At 44.9% G+C, this 23,355-nt stretch overlaps 1 protein-coding gene across 1 annotated transcript in view; it reads right to left on the bottom strand.

Annotated features, from left to right (window-relative positions):
- Positions 1-2,315: 2,315 nt before the first annotated feature.
- Positions 2,316-23,355, bottom strand: part of LOC130387572 (cadherin-6-like) — a 34,332-nt gene continuing 13,292 nt past the window's right edge. The window contains exons 2-12 of the mRNA XM_056596739.1: positions 21,310-21,651; positions 16,275-16,569; positions 15,805-15,924; positions 14,030-14,203; positions 13,158-13,345; positions 11,844-12,094; positions 10,363-10,499; positions 10,152-10,273; positions 9,057-9,174; positions 8,427-8,678; positions 2,316-5,397 (exon numbers count right to left, since the gene is read on the bottom strand). Coding sequence (XP_056452714.1) covers positions 4,841-5,397; positions 8,427-8,678; positions 9,057-9,174; positions 10,152-10,273; positions 10,363-10,499; positions 11,844-12,094; positions 13,158-13,345; positions 14,030-14,203; positions 15,805-15,924; positions 16,275-16,569; positions 21,310-21,564 — 2,469 coding nt within the window. The 5' untranslated portion in view covers positions 21,565-21,651 and the 3' untranslated portion in view covers positions 2,316-4,840. The remainder of the gene's footprint in view (positions 5,398-8,426; positions 8,679-9,056; positions 9,175-10,151; positions 10,274-10,362; positions 10,500-11,843; positions 12,095-13,157; positions 13,346-14,029; positions 14,204-15,804; positions 15,925-16,274; positions 16,570-21,309; positions 21,652-23,355) is intronic.

The raw sequence follows: 23,355 nt of genomic DNA, 5'->3' as shown, positions 1-23,355 counted from the left end.
TGAGCTCCTAGTTTAGCGAAAGCAGCGTCCCCAACCTGACGTCGTTGAAACATGCGAGCGAGACGATTAAATCTTCCTAATAACTTTAAAACTAAAGATCAGACACAATCACTGAATGAAGATTATGCGAGTAAAAAGTATTTTCTTGCTAGAAATGTTATTAGAAACACGTTTAACGCTGAATCGATCCTAAAATATGCATTTCCCATTCAGATAATAAAGATCATACACATTCACTGACTGAAGATTATGCAAGGAAAATGTACATTTCTCGCTAGAAATATCATTAGAAACACGTTTAATTGTGTATCTGTCCTAAAATATTGCATTTCCCATTCAGATAATAACGATGAATATGGCTACGCGCGTCCGAGCAACCACGAGCGTCCACGAGCGGCCCCGAGACTTCAGAATGTCGTTATTTGCATGACCGCTAGAGGCGCTAAATACGCTCCAGTGGGTCGTAATTTGGGGCGGTACAAACGACCTATGCGGTCGTATTTTCTAGGAGGACAATACGCTCCAGTGGGTCGTAATTGGGGCGGTACAAACGACCTATGCGGTCGTATTTTCTAGGAGGACAGGCTGAGTTTTCCGGTGGAGCTATGCCTGCCTGTCCGATTGTGGAATCCAATAAACCTGCTATCAAGCTTACTTCGCTCAATACCTCGCCTGTGGTTATTACAATATCATTAAAAGTTACATAAAGTAACGGTTTAATCACCAAACGCAGGAAACACGTGAGCTCCTAGTTTAGCGAAAGCAGCGTCACCCACCTGACGTCCGGTTGAAACATGCGAGCGAGACGATTAAATCTCCTAATAACTTTAAAAAAGATCAGACACAATCACTGAATGAAGATTATGCAAGTAAAAAGTATATTCTTGCTAGAAATGTTATTTTTAAAACACGTTTAAACGCTGAATCGATCCTAAAATATTGCATTTCCCATTCAGATAATAAGATCATACACATTCACTGACTGAAGATTATGCAAGGAAAATGTACATTTCTCGCTAGAAATGTCATTAGAAACTCGTTTAATTGTGTATCTGTCCTAAAATATTGCATTTCCCATTCAGATAATAACGATGAATATGGCTACGCGCGTCCCGAGCAACCACGAGCTCCACGAGGCCCCGAGACTTCAGAATGTCGTTATTTGCATGACCGCTAGAGGCGCTAAATACGCTCCAGTGGGTCGTAATTTGGGGCGGTACAAACGACCTATGCGGTCGTATTTTCTAGGAGGACAGGCTGCAGCGGATCCCTGGCTTAAAAGGTTGAAGACCCCTGGTTTAGACTGTATTTTAGTTAAGGGGGCAATCCTAGCACAAATTAAATTACCTTACTGGTCATCATGCAAAATTATTTTATTATAACAAGTAATTTATTTCTTCTAATACAACAGGAGCGATCATTTGTATTGTGTCGAGAACGTGCCAAATGTCTCATATATACATATATATTTCCCTTTTTGGTAGGGATTAATCATTCACCATTTGGAGATGCAGTAACGATTCACGTGCATTATAAGATGCATATTAACAACAGGCAAGTTTGAGGCCGTCTTGTCCCTGCTAGTGGTCAACTATCAGCCTCTTTGGCTTTTCTTTGGCGATGGTTTCCTGCTGACCGGAAGCCCTGATACTGACACTCAAAGTCTTCTTGCCTCTTATCTGAAGGCTGTCATTGTCGATCAGACCAATACCGTTAGTGGCCTGATCCACAACTACAGCCTGCAGAGAAGTGATCAGGGACTGAGGTTGCAAATTAGCTATCTAGCTACAAACCTTTTATGTATTCACATCTGCAAGTTGTGTCATGGCCTTGCCATGTCATGTTTGTAATAATGTGCACTGCTTTGTCCCTGCTAAATAAACTACAAAAAAAAAGAAAAAGTGCTGAGTAATCACGCAGCTGCGATGAAACAGAAAGTATAGGAGAGGGACCGCAGCCCTTGCGGGATCCAGTGCTGAGAGTATGTGTGGAGGAGGTGCCGTAGCTAAACTGCAGGGGGTCTGATTAATTGGTATTGGTGTATTGATGGCATATTTTTGTGTTAGCCCTGCTCAATTAACAGAGTCCAGCAGCGTGGTAATTGGGTATACCTGATGAAATCCTATAAACAGGAATCCAACACTGCTCTATGTGGTGAAAAAAGACGATGAAAGTGCAACAGGGAACTGGGCAGTGGGAGGCGATACCCATCGGGCAATATAACCGCCTGATGGGTAACCCATTGCACAGACCAACAATATCATCTACAAAAAAGTGCAATGGGAACGCTTATTTTATCAGTATCAATCAATCAATCAATCAGTTCCCTCATCTCATTCCAGACCAGAAGCTCCACAATGGCTGATCTCATATGTTGGCCGTTGGACTCAAAACAACTCATTACTAATACTTCAGAGTACTTATTTCTTACCACGATTTAAGAGGAACCTTTCTATTTATATGGTAAATGGAAACACTTTGAAGTAACTGCAAAAAGTTTATTGATAAAATTATACAATTTATATTACATTACATCGAAGATGAGCAGTAGCCTGCAAACACCAACACTTCCAAAATGACAAAAGATTAAAGCTGGACGTTTGGTCTTCTTTTTGAAAGAATTCAGGAATGTCATTGTGCCTTACAAATGTTAGATACAAAATAGCTGGAAATACAATGGATACAAAGTAAAGATCAATCACGTTTCTGTCATGAGTTTTCGGATCCAATAATTTTAACTCCCCAAGAATGTTTTGCCCTTTAAACCCCAGCTTCTTAATGAAAATCCATTAAATAGAGTGTTAGTATTGAATTAATTCAGTGTATAATCATGTAATATATAGGTTAAATGTTGAGAATTTTAATATTTTTGCTAACTGTGTGTAAGGCTCATTCATTTTGTCAGTAGAATTATTCAAATTCTGTATATACTGTGGCAAATTCTCTGCCAGAAATAAAGATGTAATAATTTCAACTGATGAAAATGGCATTGCATTAATCTTGTCCCACCATCACTGGTTCACAATATATAAATTATGATTTTTCTAGAAGTCTTACATTTGAGGTTTTGTTATGGGTATCTGTTAATGCACTCCTAATATTCCCTAGTATTCTTCCCCGCTTTAATGGGTTCATCCAGAGAGTGGAATGAAAGTGATGCCCGGATCGGTGCCCGGGCTTCTTTGGTATCTGCTTCCTGTTCTGTGCCGACACCCTGGATGGAGGGAGAAGACTAATCCGGCCGCTCACTGCCGAAGCCCAGTCCACGTGTTCTGTTGTTAACCAGATGTTGTTACTTTGAGGGGGAGATGTGGTAGTTCTGTTTCTGGGGTATTGTTTGGTGAGCTTAGCGTTGTTTAGTTTTTATAGTTTACGGAGTATCGCTACGGTCAGACGGCCCATTGCGGCTGGCCCATTGATGCTCCTACCTTTCGTTCTTATTGGCTGATCTCCCGCCGGTGGGTGTGTTGCCCCGCACGTTGAATTTAGTTGTGGTTAGAAAGAAGGGTTGCACGAAGGAGAGGCTGTAACAATATCAAATTAGGAAAGATATTGTAGATTTAACACGCATTTGTTTAGATGCTTTTCCTAAGCACTTCACTTTTACCTGCTGTTAACTAATTGAAGCAGTAATCTTTTTTACACAGAAATTAAATTCGATTTATTTTGTTATTATGTGAGAAAACACATAAGTACAAACAGTGAGTTTGAATATATGACATTCAGAATTGTACAACATAGTACAACAACACCAAAACCGCAGCAAGTACATTAACAAAATTAACAATTGCATTTGCTCTTCTTTTTCATGACTTTCTTTTTTTTTAACTAAACAAATCTTTCAGGTCCAGCTCTGCTCTCCTGAAATGACTTTCACATAAGACAAAACAGTGAATTGAAGAGGATCATATGATATAAAAAGTCATGTGTCCCCCCTCCTGGCAGCCAGAAGTATTGTTCTTCAAGGAGCCGGAGGAGGGTGGTTCTGAAGGCCACTTTGTCAAAATAAGTCTTCACATATTAATGTTGGTAAACACAGGAAAATGTTGGCTTGATTTTTCTCTGCTGAAATTGCTGAAGGAATCACATAAAACCAACAGATAAAACTCAAGGCATAGGCCTATTCAGCCATTTGTTGACGAGAAAGGCTAGAATTAGGCTCTGAAAATCAAATAATTCACTGAATTATTAGCTGAATTGTAATACTGAATCAAATAAAATGTCAAGTGCATTTCAAATGAAATTGCCAACCAAGTCAGGTTTTGGTTTTGAATTGGTGTTTCATCCACGCTTAAAATATGTTGTCATCCATTTGTTTTGATGATTGCAGACAGAGGAAAATCTTGGGGGCAGGGATCCTGTGCTGGCTGATTTTTCTGCACAAATCCGTGTTGATCATAATGACAGTAAAAAGGCTTGTGAAGGTTATCAGACCATTAATCGATGCTGTGTATGTGCATATGTGCTACAAAAGTTGTGAATAAAAGTTTCAGTTGTCCCTTTCAAGATTCTTAAATCCCTCGTCTTTATATTTTTAAGGGATGTTTTTTGTTCTGTAGCAAGCAAATAATGTGTACATAAATTTTGATCAACATAATCAATATTCAACAGTTGAATTAACAATACGCAGCCCCAACACCAGCATCACATCCACGTCTGTTTCCGTGAGATTAATGCTTTTCTTCACAATAAAACAGTTTCCTGAAGATGCACACACACACACGCATACACGCACACATACACGCATGCCCGCACACATACACGCATGCCCGCACAAGCACGGACGCATGCACACGTACACACACCTGTTTGTGGGTGCCCATGCCAAAGTTCCCTGGTATTAGCAGAAGTGGGCGTCCTCAGCGCCATACAGGTCTGCTAACTTCCTGAACCGCGGCCCCCAGGTGCTCAGGTAGTGGTAGTCCTGCTCGCCCTCCGACGACAGGGACCCCAGCGAGCTCAGCGACTCGGCCACCGAGCCCGCGCCCTCGTAGGCGTACGTGGCCAGCGAGTCGTAGGGCGGCGCGGTGGGGTTGCAGTCGTTCTCCAGCACCCTCTGGTTGATGAACTCCCGCACGTCGGCATTGTCCCGCGCCGCCGCTGCACCGGCCTGGGCGACGCCGACCCGGCACGAGGGGCCCGGGGCACCGCCGGGGCCGCGAGGGTAGAGGAGGCTGCCGGTGGGCAGGATGTCCCGCCTCTGCTTGGCCGAGTCCTCCGGGGCGTCGGCGGCCGACTCCGGGTGCCGCAGGGCCCCGATGTCGTACGCCTGCGTGTCCTCCTCGCCGCCGCCCTCGTCGTTGTAGCTCACCACGTTGTCCCGCACGTCCTCCTTGGAGACGATCAGCGGCTCCTGCTTCCTCTGCCGCCTCAGCGCCGTAAACAGCACCACGATCACTAGGGAGGGAGACAGAGGGTTAGACACAACAGCACCACCATCACTAGGGAGGGAGACAGGGTTAGACACAACGGCACCACCATCACTGGGGAGGGAGACGGAGAGTTAGACACAACAGCACCACGATCACTAGGGAGGGAGACAGAGGGTTAGACACAACAGCACCACCATCACTAGGGAGGGAGACAGAGTTAGACACAACAGCACCACCATCACTGGGGAGGGAGACAGAGAGTTAGACACAACAGCACCACCATCACTAGGGAGGGAGACAGAGTTAGACACAACAGCACCACCATCACTAGGGAGGGAGACAGAGTTAGACACAACAGCACCACCATCACTGGGGAGGGAGACAGAGAGTTAGACACAACAGCACCACCATCACTAGGGAGGGAGACAGAGTTAGACACAACAGCACCACCATCACTGGGGAGGGAGACAGAGAGTTAGACACAACAGCACCACCATCACTAGGGAGGGAGACGGAGAGTTAGAAACAACAGCACCACGATCACTAGGGAGGGAGACAGAGTTAGACACAAAAGCACCACCATCACTAGGGAGGGAGACAGAGAGTTAGACACAACAGCACCACCATCACTAGGGAGGGAGACAGAGGGTTAGACACAACAGCACCACCATCACTAGGGAGGGAGACAGAGAGTTAGACACAACAGGACAGACATCAGTGCCACAGGACAGGTCTCCCAAAGAAGCTGAAGTATGATGGAGACGATCGACCGCTGGATGAAGGGGGAGCCATTTTGTGCAAACATGTCGCAGAATTTTCAAACCACCCAATGTCATCAAAGGCAAAAAATTCACACAGTTCCTCTCTGAGATCTACAGTATACTGGTAAGTGACTGTAGATCTTCAGAACAATGCACTCAATATCCACTGACAGCTGATCGCAGGTGTGCTTGCATGCGTTGTTGTTGTTGTGTGAGCTGATTAATTTGCTTTCAGAATGCGATTGTTGGCACTGCTCAATTACTGGAAACCAGAGTGGTGTCTTCCTATGTTAACATTGGCATTTTCTGCTGCATAGTCTGTGATGTCTCTAATATCCAGTAAATTCTCTATTCAAACAGCCGCAGAAAAATATCTCACTCACATTGAGAAAATAAAAAAATAAAAAAAGGCTTTCGTTGAGTCACTACTGCCGGGCCTAACCCATGTCTCTTTTATTTCCCATTCCTTTTTTTCGTCTTTTCTTTTTCACAGGTATATCCATATTTGAACAAACAACACCAGAAATGACCTAGAATTGGCGCAATCAAAAAAACAACATAGTCTGTGCATAGTCTGTGATGTCTCTAATATCCATAAATTCTCTACTCAAGCAGCCGCAGAAAAATATCTCACTCACATCACGTACGTATAGCATAATTGCGCCAATTCCAGTTGTATGGTTTAACTGATGCGCATGAGGCGGCCTGTGTTTGGATGACGGACAATTATTGACAGGTGATCTCACCCATGGCGTGAACAACTAGATTAGCAGTCAATATACGGGACAAGGGAGGTCCCGCGTGGGACAAACCAATTTAGCCCAAAATACGGGATGTCCCGGCTTATTCAGAACAGTTGGAAATCCTTTTCGCTAGGGTTCACTGTGGTCTGGAGCCAAGCTGCGTTTTTATATGTCGAGGCAAAACCGGCATTGAGTTTGCCCGATTTAGGCTGGCTTTGTGAGGCTAATCATGCGAGCAGTCCCGGGGATATATCAATCCGTGGGTAAAGGACAAATTAATCTATATGATTTAGAAGGAGCAGTATTCCATGAGTGCCAGAAATGGAGAGCTTGGTAGGTATGGTATGGAAGGTAAATATCAGATAATTATAATAATAATCATAATAAGTTCTTATTGGTGTTGAAAATATGTTTTAGTAAAGCGACATAGTTTAAGATGTTGAAAGGTTGAGTAGCTTAGTAAGCAATTTAAACATGCACAACATGATAAAATGTTAGTCATAAAAAGAAAAAAGTTAAAAAACGTAGTTTGAAATGGTTGAATCAATCAGTGTTACAGTCTCAAATAAGTGTAGAAGAAGTGTGTGTGTGTGTGTGTGTGTGTGTGTGTGTGTGTGTGTATGTGTGTGTGTGTGATCAATAGTTGGATTAACTTGGAAAAGTGTGTTACAGATGTTAATCTTTCATTGAGATAAGATCACAAGATTGATAAGGGTTATCATTTTAGACTCTATGGAGTCTCAGCTTTCATACAGTATGTCTATACTATATTTAAAATAGAGCTGGCCAACACTAGGATCAGTGGTTCTCAAAGGGGGTACACGTAACCCTAGGGGTACTTTGGAATACTGCAGGGGGTATTCAGAAAATAATAAAGGAAATGAAAATAAAATGTTTCAATACTGAAAGCTAGACAATAATCGAGTGGTTGAAATAAAAATAAAAATAATTTATTTCAAATTTTCTACCACCCCTTAGAGGTAGGAGCCGCACACTGCGCTGAGTGGCCAATTGCCGCCAGGCAATTGGCCACCCCAATTGGCCACCCCCTCAACAATTCTGCGCAGGGGGCAGTACCTCTTGTATACAGGGCCCAGAATTTGGTGCTACGGCCCTGGAGACCACACACCTTTGAAGAAATGAAGATAAATTAAACCTTTTGGTCATTGCGTTTCTGAAAGGCAACAATTTTGCCAACAAAGCACACCACACACTTTACGATTTCAATTCCCTAAAAAACCAAGTCCAGATTCTCAAAACCGTAACTCTTGGTGTCAATAGACATGGCAGACGGCGGCCATGCAATGCTAGCTTTTGCACTCGTATTTACCGTAGCAACCAAAACAATTACTACATTGCTATGAATGAAGTCATGAGACGGCATGGAAAACCCTGCACCTTTGCTGCGTGAGATGGACTTCTTCATCTGCCAAACCATCACAATTGAGTTTTTGGTGAAAAATTAGCAAACTAAACAATCAAAATTGGTCGGCAGGTGGAAATCAGGCCCAATATCAGGCTCCTTATCCTGTGAAGCCAGCATCACTTACTCAGGAGTATGATGGCACAGAGGAGGATGGCGATGAGTGCCCCGGTGCTGATGCCAGCCGAGCTGGTCAGGGCCTCTGTGTTGCACACCTCCATTTTCCCGTGGCGGTCGCACAAGCAAACGCGCACCGACAGTGTGCCTGTGCTGCTCTGCATGGGGTAGTCCCCGTCGGTGATCACCACAGGGACCAGGTAGACACTCTGCAGCTGGCGGTTGTAACTGGAGCGCCGTGTGAGGATGCCTGCAGTGTTGTCTGGTTTTGGTGGGTACAGGGAATCTTTTTTAGTCGTTATGTAACTAAACTATGAATATTATAAAAAAACACAAATGTTGAAACAGAAAGCTGCAACTTGATTTGGTGAAATTGGTAGTGCACCTACATTAACATAAACACTTAAAAACTGCTAAAGATACTATTCGACAGCTTAGGTGGCCATTTCAATCAGATCTGGGTTACAACAAATGCAGCAATAAAGCAGCTATTTTTAACAGCTAACCAGCAAACAAGCAGATGCCCATCATTAGTTTCCAAAACAAAAATAATCCTGTAGAAGAAACTAATGCTTCAGACACAAAGTGAAGACTAGTTAACGTCATTAACCAGTCCTGTCTGACCTCAGTCGGCTCCTACCTCCGTTGTCGCGTACTGTGAAGTTGCTGTGATGAATTCCCTCGGGAGCCAGGCTGAAGAAGAAGCGGTGGCCTGAGGCCGGCTCATCAGCGTCCACCGCGCTCACCGTCTGAATGCGCTATCAGGAAGATCAAATGAAACATTATGATCAATACTAAGAGGCACAGACAAAAATGGACACATCAAATGGCTTATTGCTGATTAAGCAGGGTTTCCCAAACTTTTTGGCACGTAACCTTGTTTTTAGGTCACCACATGTTTGCCATCCCATCTTCTTAGTGTTGTCTGTTCCCTGCAAGTTCCCCACAAGCCAAACAACGTAGATCCATAATAGCCCCGTTCCAGGGAAGTAGTTTGCTTTTGATCAAAGAACATTAGGCACACTGCTTGTGAATAAGAGACCTTTACCCTTCAATGTGTTCATAAAGAATTTACCCTGGAATACCTCCAGCAATCTCCTGCAATCCCATATGGCCATCAGGCGTCCACTGGGACTGGGGGCGGCCAAGTGTTTACATGAAGGCCTTTGCAGAATATACATACATTTGCGGTGTACAAAGATATTTGATTGAATGGTTCAGACCAAAACCACTAAATGCAGATACAACCAAATGTGCCTTTTTTTTTACCCTAATTATTAGGTCACTTGTGTTGATGTTGACGATGTTCTTGGATCTGGCGTATATTAAGATACAGGTTTCTACCCGAAACAAAGAGATAAGCATGGATTGATTCAACATCAATCTTTTCATACACTTACAACATACATGGATGTAGAAGCAGGCATACATCCACATTTAGTTTAGATAAGATTAGATTCAACTTTATTGTCATTGCACAAGTAAGGACAACCAGTATAACGCAACGCAGTTTAACATCTAACCAGTAATGCAATCATTAAAAATTGCACCTCATAGAAAACATATATATTATGTACATAATATATATAAGACACAGAATGCAGTTGATTTAGATTTAGGTACGTTGCATAGATTGATTGTGTGATTGTAATTCTTGCGCGACGTTCTTTCATAAGAACCATGAGTGAACAGAGTTTAAAGGGGCTTATAATAAAATGAGCTGTGTCATCCTTACCTGTCCTGATTTGGTCCTCTCACAGACAAAGGTCTCGTAGGCGGTGGCAAAGGTGGGAGCATTGTCGTTTATGTCCAAGAGGCGAATGAAGACCGGCACATGACTGGTCAGAAGAGGTTTGTCTAAAGGAAAATGTAACGTTTTAATTTAAAGATATTCTCAATTCTGACACAAAGAAAATTCAGTTAATTCCTTTGTTTGAGCAACTTACTGAACTCTGTGGCAATAACTGAGATGTTGTGCCAGGCGTTCTCCTCTCTGTCCAGGCTCCTGAGCAGGAAGACGGATCCGTTTCCGGGGTGGACGTCGAACACGCGGTCCATGTCCGTGCGGCGGTCAATAGAGTACCTGCAAGATCAACAGTGGATGGAATCCAAGTAATAAGTTGTCAATCCTTTCTGTTGATGGTGTTGGAACCAAGTGAAGTGTTTCTGTAAGATATTGATCACTTCAATAAGTCAAAGTAACAAACCCAGGGAGGGCATATTTGCACAGGTGCATGTCAGGCCCAAAGAACCCATGCAAGTGGACATGCATGGGATATATATTATTATGTAACGAATACGTTTGTGTGGGAAGGTTGTTAAACGTGTGAGGGTGACAATTCATTTTAATTAGAAAGCAGTGGACAGTAGAATATTAATCCTACAACCATTAAGAGATTGTGTGTTAATGTGGCAAATCAACCGAATGCGAGTTAACTAGCTCCAAAGTTAAGTTATGTTATGGTATTACATGCATTAGCTGGCAAACATGTTAATTATTATTATGCCTGAGCATGTCTAATGTTTTGACATTAAACTGGGATCAGCCCTCAAGGGAAGAGCAAATATTTCTTTTAGAAAATGCATTTCCTGTACAAACTTGGTGTGTTCAATAAACATGTTAAATAAAGCTTCATAGTTTAAGACATTTAGAAATCTTGAATAGCTGAGATTGTGACATCCAACTGTTTAAAGTCTGAATGGAGTAAGTGCAACAGTAAAAACCTCCAAACCATTTAAATAATGTCAAATAGTTGGATAAAAGTGCAGTGTTGTCCTGTTCCTGACCTGTCTAACCCTGTTCCTGACCTGTTCCTGACCTGTCTAACCCTGTTCCTGACCTGTGTAGCACTGTTCCTGACCTGTACCTGACCTGTTCCTGACCTGTTCCTGTCCTGTTCCTGACCTGTGTAGCACTGTTCCTTTGTAGCCCTGTTCCTGAGCCTGACCTGCCTAGCCCTGTTACTGACCTTTCTAGCTCTGCTCCTGACTTGCCTTGCTACGTTCTCGACACTGTGCTTGAAAGCCCTAAGCCAGAGGGAGCCAGAGCTGTTGTAGTGGATTAATCAACCTTTAGTCAGGGGGCCTCTTCCTTAAAGTACCTCTGTCTCACACCTATCGACAGAGGTCCACAAATGATCCCTGTTCCCGTTCACACGTGACCCCATGACCCCACGACCCAATGAAAGAAATGTTCCAGAACATTGCAGAGAAAGACTGCATGTGAGTTGGTTAATGAGTGAATGAGTGAGGGAATAAGTGAGTGAATGAGTGAGGGAATAAGTGAGGGAATGAGTGAGTGAGCTAGTGAGTGAGGGAATGAGTGAGTGAGTGAGTGAGTGAGTGAGTGAGTGAGTGAATGAGTGAGGGAATGAGTGAGTGAGTGATGGAGTGAGGGGGTGAGTGGATGAGTGAGTGAGTTAGTTACCTGAGGGGGCTGTGGGCGGCGTCAGGGTCCTGGGCGCTGACGGAGCCGGCGGCGGCCCGCGGCGTGGCGTCCTCCCTCACCTCCATCAGGTAGCTGGCCGCGCTGAACAGCGGCGCCTCGTCCACGTCCTCCACGCCGATGCGCACCGTGGCCACGCCCTTGGGGCCGGGGGAGGAGAAGCGGGGGTCCACCTTGGTGTTCTGGACCTGGATCTCCACCGTGTAGGAGCGCTTCCTCTCGTAGTCCAACGGCTGCCAGGGAGAAAGGGGTTGTTGTCGTTAGTTAAATGTACAATATGCAAAGAAATGGGTTTGACATGTGCTCTAAAACACATTCTGTCATGAAGGCGCCAGCCTTCACAGGGATCAAGGTTAACGTCTGACTCCGCAGCAGCGCAAAGAAAAACTCCTGTTAAATCTCTTGATTTTGATTTAGAATATGTTTCTGCTAAGGAAGGTTGTGTGAAATTAGCCAGAAGTATCCAATGGCAGCTGTTCTCTAAACGCTAAGGAGAGGTGCTTCAATGCTTCCTCTCATATGTCCTATAGCAAACATCCTACTGGACTTCAAGCAACTTGGATTCTGTGCCTCACCATTCTTCCTCCAGACTCTTGGACCTTTGATTTCCAATTGAAATGCAAAATCGACTTTCATCTGTAAAGAGGACTTTGGACCACTGAGCGACAGACCAGCTATTTTTAGCTCAGCAAAGGTAAGACGCTTCTGGCGTTGTCTTTAGATCAGCGTGGCTTCACGCCAGGAATGCGACAGTTGTAATAGCCCATGTCCTGGATACGTCTGTCTGTGGTGGCTCCTGCCTCAGTCAACTCCTTTTGAAGCACACACACATTTTTGAATTGCCTATCAAGGAAGCAGTCTTCCCCATTATTATTAATCCTGCGGACCAGACGGAGGGAGCATTTAAAGGCTCAGGAAACCTTTGCAGGTGTTTTGAGGTAAGTAGCAGGACACTTTGATTCTACAATATTCAAATTTTCAGAGATACCGATTTTTGCCATAATCTTTTCAGCCATAATCATCAATAAAAAAATACAATCCAAAGGATAATGACTGGATGGGGAGACATGCACATTGTCTGTTAGAATTGGATGGAGACTTGCAGATTAAACAACTGGTCATCCGTCTATCTGAGTACCATAAATGGATCCACTACGGAACCACTGTTTTTAATTTCTTTTTGAGATTTCTTTTTTTGTGAGCCAGTGAGCCAGTTGTTCATAATTAGTAAAAAAATAAATTAAAAGATAACGATGATTTGACGAAGGTGGAAACATCCTGGGTTCATATCCCGACCTTGCTGACGCTAATGACTCCTTCTTGGGTGGCCTGGTCTGTAGAGATGTCGAACATGTCCATGCCGTCCCCACTGGCGATGGTGAAGAACATCTCTGCATTCTCTCCGATGTCTTTGTCTGTGGCTCGGATCCGGCCCACAGGTGTGCCTGTTTGGGACGACTCCAGGACACTGAATTGGAATATACCTGAACAGAAACAGATGAACACTACGTTCAGTGGAGTCCCAGTGCAGATGATAAGTGCTGTCTTTCCTTGGAGTCAAGGCAAAGAATTAAACAAATGAACATGCCTGGATAGTCGTTTCTTTGGGACTGGCAGGATGTTCTCCACACATTGAGAAGGGATTTATTTCATGTTCATTGGCTGAGAATAAGTGTGTGTGTGAGTGCTTGTGCGTGCGTGTGCGTGTATGTGTGTATGTACATTCACATATTCTTTGTGACATAAACACTGGAATAATGACACAATCTGTCCGCTTCCCACAGGAAAACGATCAAAGAAAAGCCAGAGAGTGTATGCAGTGCATTCGTGTGTGTGCCTTTACATAAAACCTTATATTTGTTTAACTTTAAAAGCCTAGGTTTTTCGATCAAGCATTCAAGGACACCTAGCCGAATGGATTGTCATGACTAGACTAAAACAGAAGAGGAATGGACAATGTGCAGATGCTGCTCTGCTTCAACAGGATCTTACCACTAGGGGTCCACTAGAGAACCACAATGCCATCCAGGAGTACAATGGATACATCTGTGTGTGTGTTTGTGTGTGTGTGTGTGTGTGTGTGTGTGTGTGTGTGTGTGTGTGTGTGTGTGTGTGTGTGTGTGTGTGTGTGTGTGTGTGTGTGTCTGTGTGTGTGTGTAGTGTCTTACTCTGTGTAAACAGCGGGGGGTTGTCGTTGACGTCCGTCAGGGTGATGTTGACCACGGCCGTCCCGGTCAGCCCCCCCCTCTGCCCGGCCATGTCCTTGGCTTCGATCACCACCTGGTAGGTCTCCCTCTGCTCCCGGTCCATGTCCCCGGGGCCCAGCGCCGTGCGGATCACACCTGGGGGGCAACACACACACACACACACACACAACATGGTTCACATTCAGGTGCTCCACATGTCAGTCCTGTCATTCACAGTTCATTCCTGTGACCAACTGCACTAATACACCAGCTAGAGAATAACTACACTACTACGGAATAGAACCACTTCATTCAGATGTGAAGGGATGTATTGGGTTACACAGCATTGTGATGAATGGATCCTGGGTTAATCTCGACTAAAATGTATTAAAAACTGAGGATAAGATTAGAATGAAATGCTGAACAGCAATATAGCCCCGGAGAGGAAAGTGTGCTTCGCAGTGGGGAAACCATCAGAATAGAGCACATCTTCTGTCCATATTTATATAACTTGTACACAGCAACATTCAGTGGTTATTGTTGCAGTATTTTCCTATTTTCTGGCTTGAGTAATAGCCAGCATTCACAGCTCATTTTATGGGAAAACATGAAGATTAATTCATTCATCTTCATTTTCAGTTGTGTGTTTGTGAGTAGTAGTGTGTAGCAAGCGAGTGTAAGCCTTGCTTGCAAAATAACACTCCTTTCATCTAATCCCATTTAATTCACAGTAGTTGTAAATTCCAGTGACTATAATTCTGTCACTTTGATACTCTCTTCTCGTATCTGGTATCATTTGATTAATCCATCAACATAGAGATCCTCCCTTGGCTCTTGCGGCTAGCAGATGGGCTAACCCTCTCAGTATCAAATGCATGCAGTCCCAGGAGTATCACTGCTCTTTAATCCAGGCCCGACAGTAATCACTCCCTGGCCCAAGCGATTGTTTTTCTGGCACTGTGGTTTATTTATTTACCTTTTACCCTCCTTAAACCAGATGACTGCAAGAGATTACCGTACCAATTATACAAAGTGATGCTGGACTCAGGTTTTGATATTGAAGTATTATACATTTATATTTGATTAAAAATGTTTTTTAATGACAATTGTTGTCTTTGTTCTGGTTGTGCAGAGGTCCCTTGGATGCTAACCCGGTAGACTCAGGGTGAGCCGGGGGCTGGCTCCTACCTTTGGTCATTTTAATGTAAACGGTCTGCATTAGGATTCAGTTTTTTCCTATGTTATCAAACCAAGTCTCATGTCGTCAGACTGACTAATTGAGTGTTGATGCTTTCACTCCATTGTCCATCTGAATGTTTGGATGTTCTCCCTGCAGAATACCAACTTTCGCCTGTGTCCCTGAGCCATGAAGGGTAGCACTGATTACAACACCATGTCTGTAGCCCTTCCAGAAGAGGGCTGCTCATATCTACTCATTTGCCATTTTGCACTATAAGCTATTTATATATCTTGGTACACTATTTTATATCGTTTACATTAATACACATCATTTGGCTTTTGTTTTTATTTATGTCTTATTTAAATTCTTGTAACCATTGGGCTGAAGTCATAGGAAGTTTTGCACAGAATAATTTCCCTCTCGTCGGTGGATATTTGTGATGTGACACTAACACACTTGACCCTTGAGTCTGGAAATTATGCCATCATCTTAGAACAGTGATTCCACGCAAAAAAAAGCAGTTTTCCAGTATTGCCAGCATTGTTCATGAAGAGAAGGGTTACTGTGTGCTTGTTACCGGTGTTGGGGTCCACGGAGAAGTAGGGATGTCCCTGGCTGATGCTGTACACCAGCTTGGCACTGTTCCCATACATGCTGTCATCAGCATCATTAGCCGTCACCTGAATGATGGATGTGCCTAGACACGTGGGCACATGCCACGCATACAGACAGACAGACAGACAGACAGACAGACAGACAGACAGACAGACAGACAGACAGACAGACAGACAGACAGACAGACAGACAGACAGACAGACAGACAGAGGTAATAAGCGAGAGGGATAGCGTTAGAATGGATACATTTAGGAACAGACTGTGTTAATTTCTTCTGTTCCTTTTCTTCTTGTCTTGGCCTCTGGCTGTTGAATTATTATTAAATAATATCCTTACATTATTATTATTATATGTTCAATAAGTAGAATCATGAATTCAAAGGAGTTCCACCCTGACCTCACTATGTGAAGGCACACACCTCTCTCTACACACCTATCTCAGACCTTTCCGGCACACTCCCAGTGTAAACCTCCTGGCTGAACTGGGGCTCGTTGTCGTTGATATCGTGAAGCTTGATCACAAAGTCCGTCTCGGGCTCCAGCTGGTGCCCTGTGCGCTTGTTGACCACGGTGGCCCGCAGCGTGTAGTAGGCCTTCTCCTCGCGGTCCAAGCGGCGGGTGCAATGGAGGTCCCCGTTATTCTCATCGATGACAAAAACACTGCCTGCCCCATCGCCAGACAGCACGTACTTCACCGTGCCATCCCCCCGGTCCATGTCCGATTGAAGCTGTATGGAGACACACACACCTTTAGACATACATTGGCGGTGCTGCTCCTATTAATTTCTGTCTCTTTGTTTTCTACTTCAGACACATGCTTGGCGCAACCCTGCTCATACTAAAGTGGCAAGTTTGTACTCTCTGTTTCTAATTAGAAAACGGGTACCTCGCAACGGCCAGACAAGCTGAGTTTAGCTTGTACCGCTGCCACCAACCCCCTCCCCACCACCACTGAACCAGCCCCTGTCCCATCTGATCCGTCCCACAAACATGATCTAGAGTCCGCTAGCAACAAGGCTGGTGTGGCTGTTACTGCTAATGTCCATCCACAGGCCAATATGGCATCGTCCACGTAACGTGCACGCCTGGCTCACTGTTGGTGTATCTGTTTGTCTGTCCGTCTTTGTTTGCCCGGCTGTCTTTGTCTTTCGATCAGTCTGTCTGTCCATGACTGTCTCTCTCTTTTTGTGCATCAGTCTAACGCAAATGAGATATTACAGAATCACAAGTAAGAAATCAGCAACTCACAACCAAAAAATGGCCATTGCTGGGATTAACCGATTTAATTCAGGTTGAATGTCATATATACTCATACAATTATTAAGGTTATTCAACCAACAGATGATTCCGTTTGAACTTCAACCAAGTATAACTACCAAGCATTCTCCAATAAAACACTTACTATGAATTACAATCTGACTGCAGGGATATGTGCTGTAAAAACTGAGGCTGTTTTTTCCTTATTCTTCTTGCTCAGGCAACCTTTGTCACCTCTTCCTCTTTCCTCCCCCTCCATCCGTCCCTGCTCTTCTGTGTTTTAAGAAGTGTGTTGTGTTTCCTTCCTGGGTCATGCCTCACACCCTGAGGCCAGTCTGCACTTTCTTTATTTTCAACCAAAACTGCAGAAAACTCAATGAAAGATTGATGAGAGACAAAAAAAACAACAATAGGGAGAGTGTTGAGAGGGTGAAGGGAAAGAAAGTTTGGGGTGGTATTGCAATGTGTGAGTGTGCATGTGTGTGTACGTGTGTGTGGGTTTGTGTTCCTGGGTGCATTGTTGTGAGAGTGTGACTGCGCCTATATGCGTGTTGTGTGTGTGTGTGTGTGTTTGTGCGTATGTATGCCTACATTCTGTCGTCGGGGTTCTGTGTCTTTCATTCTCGCTTCCTCTGCAATTAGTTATTTTTTTCTCGATTCTCCAACTAAATTTAACATACTCCCCTTATTCCTTTCTTTTTATCTGAGGTGTCTCTGGGATTCTCCCCTTCTCTAATCGTCTGCACTCGTTTCCTCATCGTTTCCACCTTGTCCCCTTCTGTCTCTCACTGAACCCCATCCATATCACCCTGGAGCACTGTGTGTTACATTTGAGTCGTTTGAATTTGCTCTGTATGTCCTCATCCTCATCCTCATCGTCATCCGCTTATCCGGGGTCGGGTCGCGGGGGGAGCAGCTCAAGCAGGGGGCCCCAGACTTCCCTTTCCCGGGCCACATTGACCAGCTCTGACGGGGGGATCCCGAGGCGTTCCCAGGCCAGTGTTGAGATATAATCTCTCCACCTAGTCCTGGGTCTTCCCCGAGGTCTCCTCCCCACTGGACGTGCCTGAAACACCTCCCAAGGAAGGCGCCCAGTGGGCATCCTTACCAGATGCCCGAACCACCTCAGCTGACTCCTTTCTAAGTAAAGGAGCAGCGGCTCTAATCCGAGTTCCTCACGGATGGCTGAGCTTCTCACCCTATCCCTAAGGGAGACGCCAGCCACCCTTCTGAGAAAACTCATCTCGGCCGCTTGTACCCGCGATCTCGTCCTTTCGGTCATCACCCGAGCCCTCAATGACCATAGGTGAGGATAGGAACGAAGATCGACCGGTAGATCGAGAGCTTTGCCTTGCGGCTCAGCTCTCTTTTCGTTACAACGGTGCGGTAAAGCGAACGCAATACCGCCCCCGCTGCTCCGATTCTCCGGCCAATCTCACGCTCCATAGTACCCTCACTCGCGAACAAGACCCCGAGGTACTTGAACTCCTTCACTTGGGCTAAGGACTCATTTCCTACCCAGAGTAAGCAATCCACCGGTTTCCTGCTAAGAGTCATGGCCTCAGATTTAGCGGTGCTGATCCTCATCCCAGCCGCTTCACACTCGGCCGCCAGCCGATCCAGTGAGTGCTGAAGGTCACAGGCCGATGATCCAATGAGGACCACATCATCTGCAAAAAGCAGTGACGAGATCCTCAGACCACCGAACTGCAACCCCTCCCCACCACGACTACGCCTCGATATCCTGTCCATATATATCACAAACAGGATTGGTGACAAGGCGCAGCCCTGGCGGAGACCAGCACCCACTGAGAACGAAACTGACTGGCTGCCGAGAACACGAACACAGCTCTCGCTTTGGGAGTACAAAGATTGGATGGCCCTGAGGATAGACCCCCTTACCCCATACTCCCGCAGCACCTCCCACAGTTTCTCCCGGGGGGACCCGGTCATACGCCTTCTCCAGATCCACAAAACACATGTAGACCGGATGGGCATACTCCCAGGCCCCCTCCAGGATCCTTGCGAGAGTGAAGAGCTGGTCCGTAGTTCCACGTCCGGGGCGAAAACCGCATTGTTCCTCTTCAATCTGAGGTTCGACGATTCGGCCGAACCCTCCTTTCCAGCACCTTGGAGTAGACTTTACCAGGGAGGCTGAGAAGTGTGATACCCCGGTAATTGGCACACACTCTCTGGTCCCCCTTTTTGAACAGGGGAACCACCACCCCGGTTTGCCACTCCTTTGGCACTGTACCCGACTCCCACGCGATGTTGAATAGGCGTGTCAACCATGACAGCCCCTCAACACCCAGAGCCTTTAGCATTTCTGGCTGGATCTCATCAATCCCTGGGGCTTTGCCACTGCGGAGATGTTTGACTACCTCAGTGACCTCCACCAGGGAAATTGACGACGAAACACCATCAACCTCGAGCTCTGCCTCCAACATAGAGGGCGTGTTATTCGGATTCAGGAGTTCCTCAAAGTGTTCCTTCCAACCTCCTCAGTTGAGGTCAACAGAGTCCCATCCTTACTGTACACAGCTTGGATGGTTCCCCGTTTCCCCCTCCTGAGGTGCCGGATAGTCTTCCAGAAACACTTTGGTGCCGACCGAAAGTCCTTCTCCATGGCCTCTCCGAACTTCTCCCACACCCGCTGCTTAGCCTCCGACACGGCAGCCGCTGCAGCCCTTCGAGCCTGTCGGTACCCTGCAACCGAGTCAGGAGTCCTCCAGGATATCATATCCCGGAAGGCCTCCTTCTTCAGTCGGACGGCTTCCCTGACCACCGGTGTCCACCACGGTGTCCGAGGGTTACCGCCCCTTGAGGAGCCTAAGACCCTGAGGCCACAGCTAGCCACCGCAGCTTCAGCAATGGAGGCTTTGAACACCGCCCACTCCGGCTCAATGCCCCCAACCTCCACAGGAATGCCAGAAAAGCTCCGCCGGAGGTGTGAGTTGAAGATACCTAGGACTCTGTATGTTTTCTGCTCTGTATGTATCCAGGCTAATATTGGGAGCTCTTTCTCTTCCTCTTCATCTTGCTTTAAATGCTACAATGACACAGTAACATCACATCACAAATCATTCAACCACTACAGACCAACCCCCCCCCCCCCCACTGTGCCCACCACCACCACCATGAAACCTTTGAATGTGTTAACGGTTATGATTAGGGGCGTTCTGTCACTTGAGGAAGCTGAGATCGAGCATTGAGCGTGAGTGACCGTCCAGGGAGAATCAGCACTCATGACAACGGAGTGAAAGCCGAGCACCAGGGATCTGTGGATCTGAAGCCGGTGGAGCCTCTGAGGCTTTCTGATGGACGGGGAATAGAGGAGGTGTTTCTCAGAATTAGCTGCCGACTTCCCTGTGAGTATGCAATTATATCAATTACACTGTATTTCATTGAGTTGATGGGTAATAGTGGAGGCCATTTTCTTAGAACGTCAGCTGTAGTTTCTCTGTATTTACCTCAATATTTACAGTGGTATTTACCCAATTATATATGATAATCTACCATATATTGAACTGGTAAGTACTTAGTAATTAGGGGACTAAAAGTAAAAGGAAGGGTTAGTAGCTATTTTCTGCCACACTGAGGCACAGAGGACCGGTCCGGTTTTTATACGGCATTGACATGGGGATTGGCACACACAGTAAAAAAAAAAGCAGTCGATATCAATGGGACTACCTAAATGAGAGTCTGCCTTTAATCATCTATCTTTTTCAAGTTACAAAGGTCACATGTAAATATGACATGAAATAGTAATCTCCTGTTGAAATCATTGCAATGAAGGAGGTCGGGCCACCAACCCGGTGTATGTGTTATGATTCACTTAAAGTTGACCTGTACCTTACTGACTGCATAGAGTGTTTTATGTAGTATAACTTCCCTTGGGAGGTGATGGACCCAAGTAGTACTATTGTTACACAAGATGAGTGCACTCATACTCATGTGTAATCATCTGTCCCAGTATCGTTGTGACGCAGGGTTCACCCTACTGGTACTATTGATAAATTTTTCTACCTACTGGTACGAGTGTTGAACAGTCTTCAACGTACTGGTACTAGTTTTGCACAGGGTTCACCCAACTTGTTTGACGCAGTGTGCACCCTATATGTGTGACACAGTGTGCACCCTACATGTGTTACAGTGTGCACCCTACTTGTGTGACATAGTGTGCTCCCTGACAGTGCGGCTGCATCACGTACCTTTCCAATATACAGGTACTCAGTTCCTGTGTACTCCTCTTGGATGGAGAACTGGTTCCACATCCATCCTCTCTTCACCCGGTTCAGCCATGTCCTCTCATTGGTTGTTCTGTCGTCCTGCTTCCTGTCTCTCCTCCCCTCTGTGCCGCTTGCTGTAATATCTCTTTCTCGGGCTCTGATGAGAGACAGGGCGTCCACAGCTAGAAACAGACCAAGCAGGGTCAGGAGCCCAGAGCCCACATAGCCGGGCCTCATGTTTCCTGTAGCTGTGGTTCACGCTGAATGGCAGACGTCTCTGTCAAACAAAGTCCATGGGGTTTTCTGTTGGGTTGAAGATAGGATCTGTAGACGAAGGAGAAAGAGACAGAGATAACTACATAGTTTGATGTCTCTGGGAATAGCATGACATCGGGAAATTGATTTGGCAGCACGCATTTCACTACACACATTTTAGATCTTCATCTTAATGTCAACCCAGTTGCAGTGTAACAAATTCAAACTTTCCCCTTGAATGTCACGCAACCTATAACCTTAACATGATGTTATTCATGTTTTGCTTCTTTTTTTTTAACTATTGTCACCTAAAAAAAATAAAATGTCACCTACTACTGACATGAGAAAACAAGTGCAAGCTGCAAAAATACCAGTATGTATAAGCCAGGTCATAAAACCATGGAAAGGCCAAGGACCCCCAAGCAAATGAGTGTAGATGAAACGGTATGAACATTTCATATCACGATTATCGTGACCAACGTGATCAATGTTATCAGTATTATCGTGGTATTGTTATTATGTGCTGACATTTTCAAAAAGTACTTATACACACACTGAAATCAGTTTCAAATAGAAAACCAAAGAAAAAGGAGCGATATACATTTTTTGTTTGCATAAACATTCAAATAATACAATGCAATGTTGACCAGACAACAGCAACACAAATGGATAGACATCTCGAGAAACCAATGTACAATTTTGACACTTGAACCCTCGATTGAAGTTCATTGCAAATAATATTGAATGAAACCAAGCTAAACGATAGCAATTGCTCTATACGGCCACCAGATGGCGATGAAGAACGTGTGTTCTGATTGAAGGCAATTTACCTATTTCCCCTGAATCCCTCTGTTAGCTACCATACATTGATTTGGAAAACCATGTTAGTTACAAAATTGGATTATCCTGTATATTTGCCTCTATGTTTTAGTGTGTGATATTGTTTGGAATGATAGAATCTGGGATTCTTAGCTTTCGTGATACATGGTTTGTGTAGATCAAATTATGTGAAAAACATCACTTTTGCTGTGCATGTGCAGTTTTAAAATATCTCTTTTTCCTTTCTCTTTTTATTCCATGCTCATTTCGTTTGGGGTTGGAATTGTCTTTAGTGTGGCTAACTATGGTTATGATAGTCTATAGATGAAGAATTTCATCTTTCTATGGGTGTCAAACTTGGTGCACATCACAGATGAGAGACCTCTCCGGAGGTGCTGCCCTCGCACATGTTCTTCATTAAATGCTCAACAAACTGCCGTTGTGTGCTGCACCTGCACGCCTGCGTCCACTGTCGCTTACTTTGGTTGACGTGGATGAGGGATGAAAAGGTTACTGGTTTAACGGTTAAACGCGGTTCAATTATTATCACGCAAATAATAATAATTCAATTTGACACGGTAATGATAACCGTCATGAGTTTTGCCGTGGTATACTGTAAGACCGGTAACCTTTTCATCCCTAGTTTTCAGAGTATATAGAAAATGTAGCTGAAATTGCCCCAATGTTTGGAAGCCTTAATATATCATGTGTTTTTGTGTATGTGTGTGTTTGTGTGTGTGTGTGTGTGTGTGTGTGTGTGTGTGTGTGTGTGTGTGTGTGTGTGTGTGTGTGTGTGTGTGTGTGTGTGTGTGTGTGTGTGTGTGTGTGTGTGTGTGTGTGTGTGCGTGCGTTTGTGTGTGTGTGTGTTGACAAACATCCACTGGCAGCACATGAACCACTACCAAGCCCTACACCAAGCAGCTCATGAGTTAATCACGACCAGCAGGAGATGCT

This window comes from Gadus chalcogrammus, chromosome 8 (genome assembly GCF_026213295.1).
Source record: "Gadus chalcogrammus isolate NIFS_2021 chromosome 8, NIFS_Gcha_1.0, whole genome shotgun sequence".
Lineage (NCBI taxonomy): Eukaryota > Metazoa > Chordata > Actinopteri > Gadiformes > Gadidae > Gadus > Gadus chalcogrammus.
The sequence above is the reverse complement of the archived record's forward strand: the minus strand, read 5'-3'. Positions and strand labels throughout refer to the sequence as shown.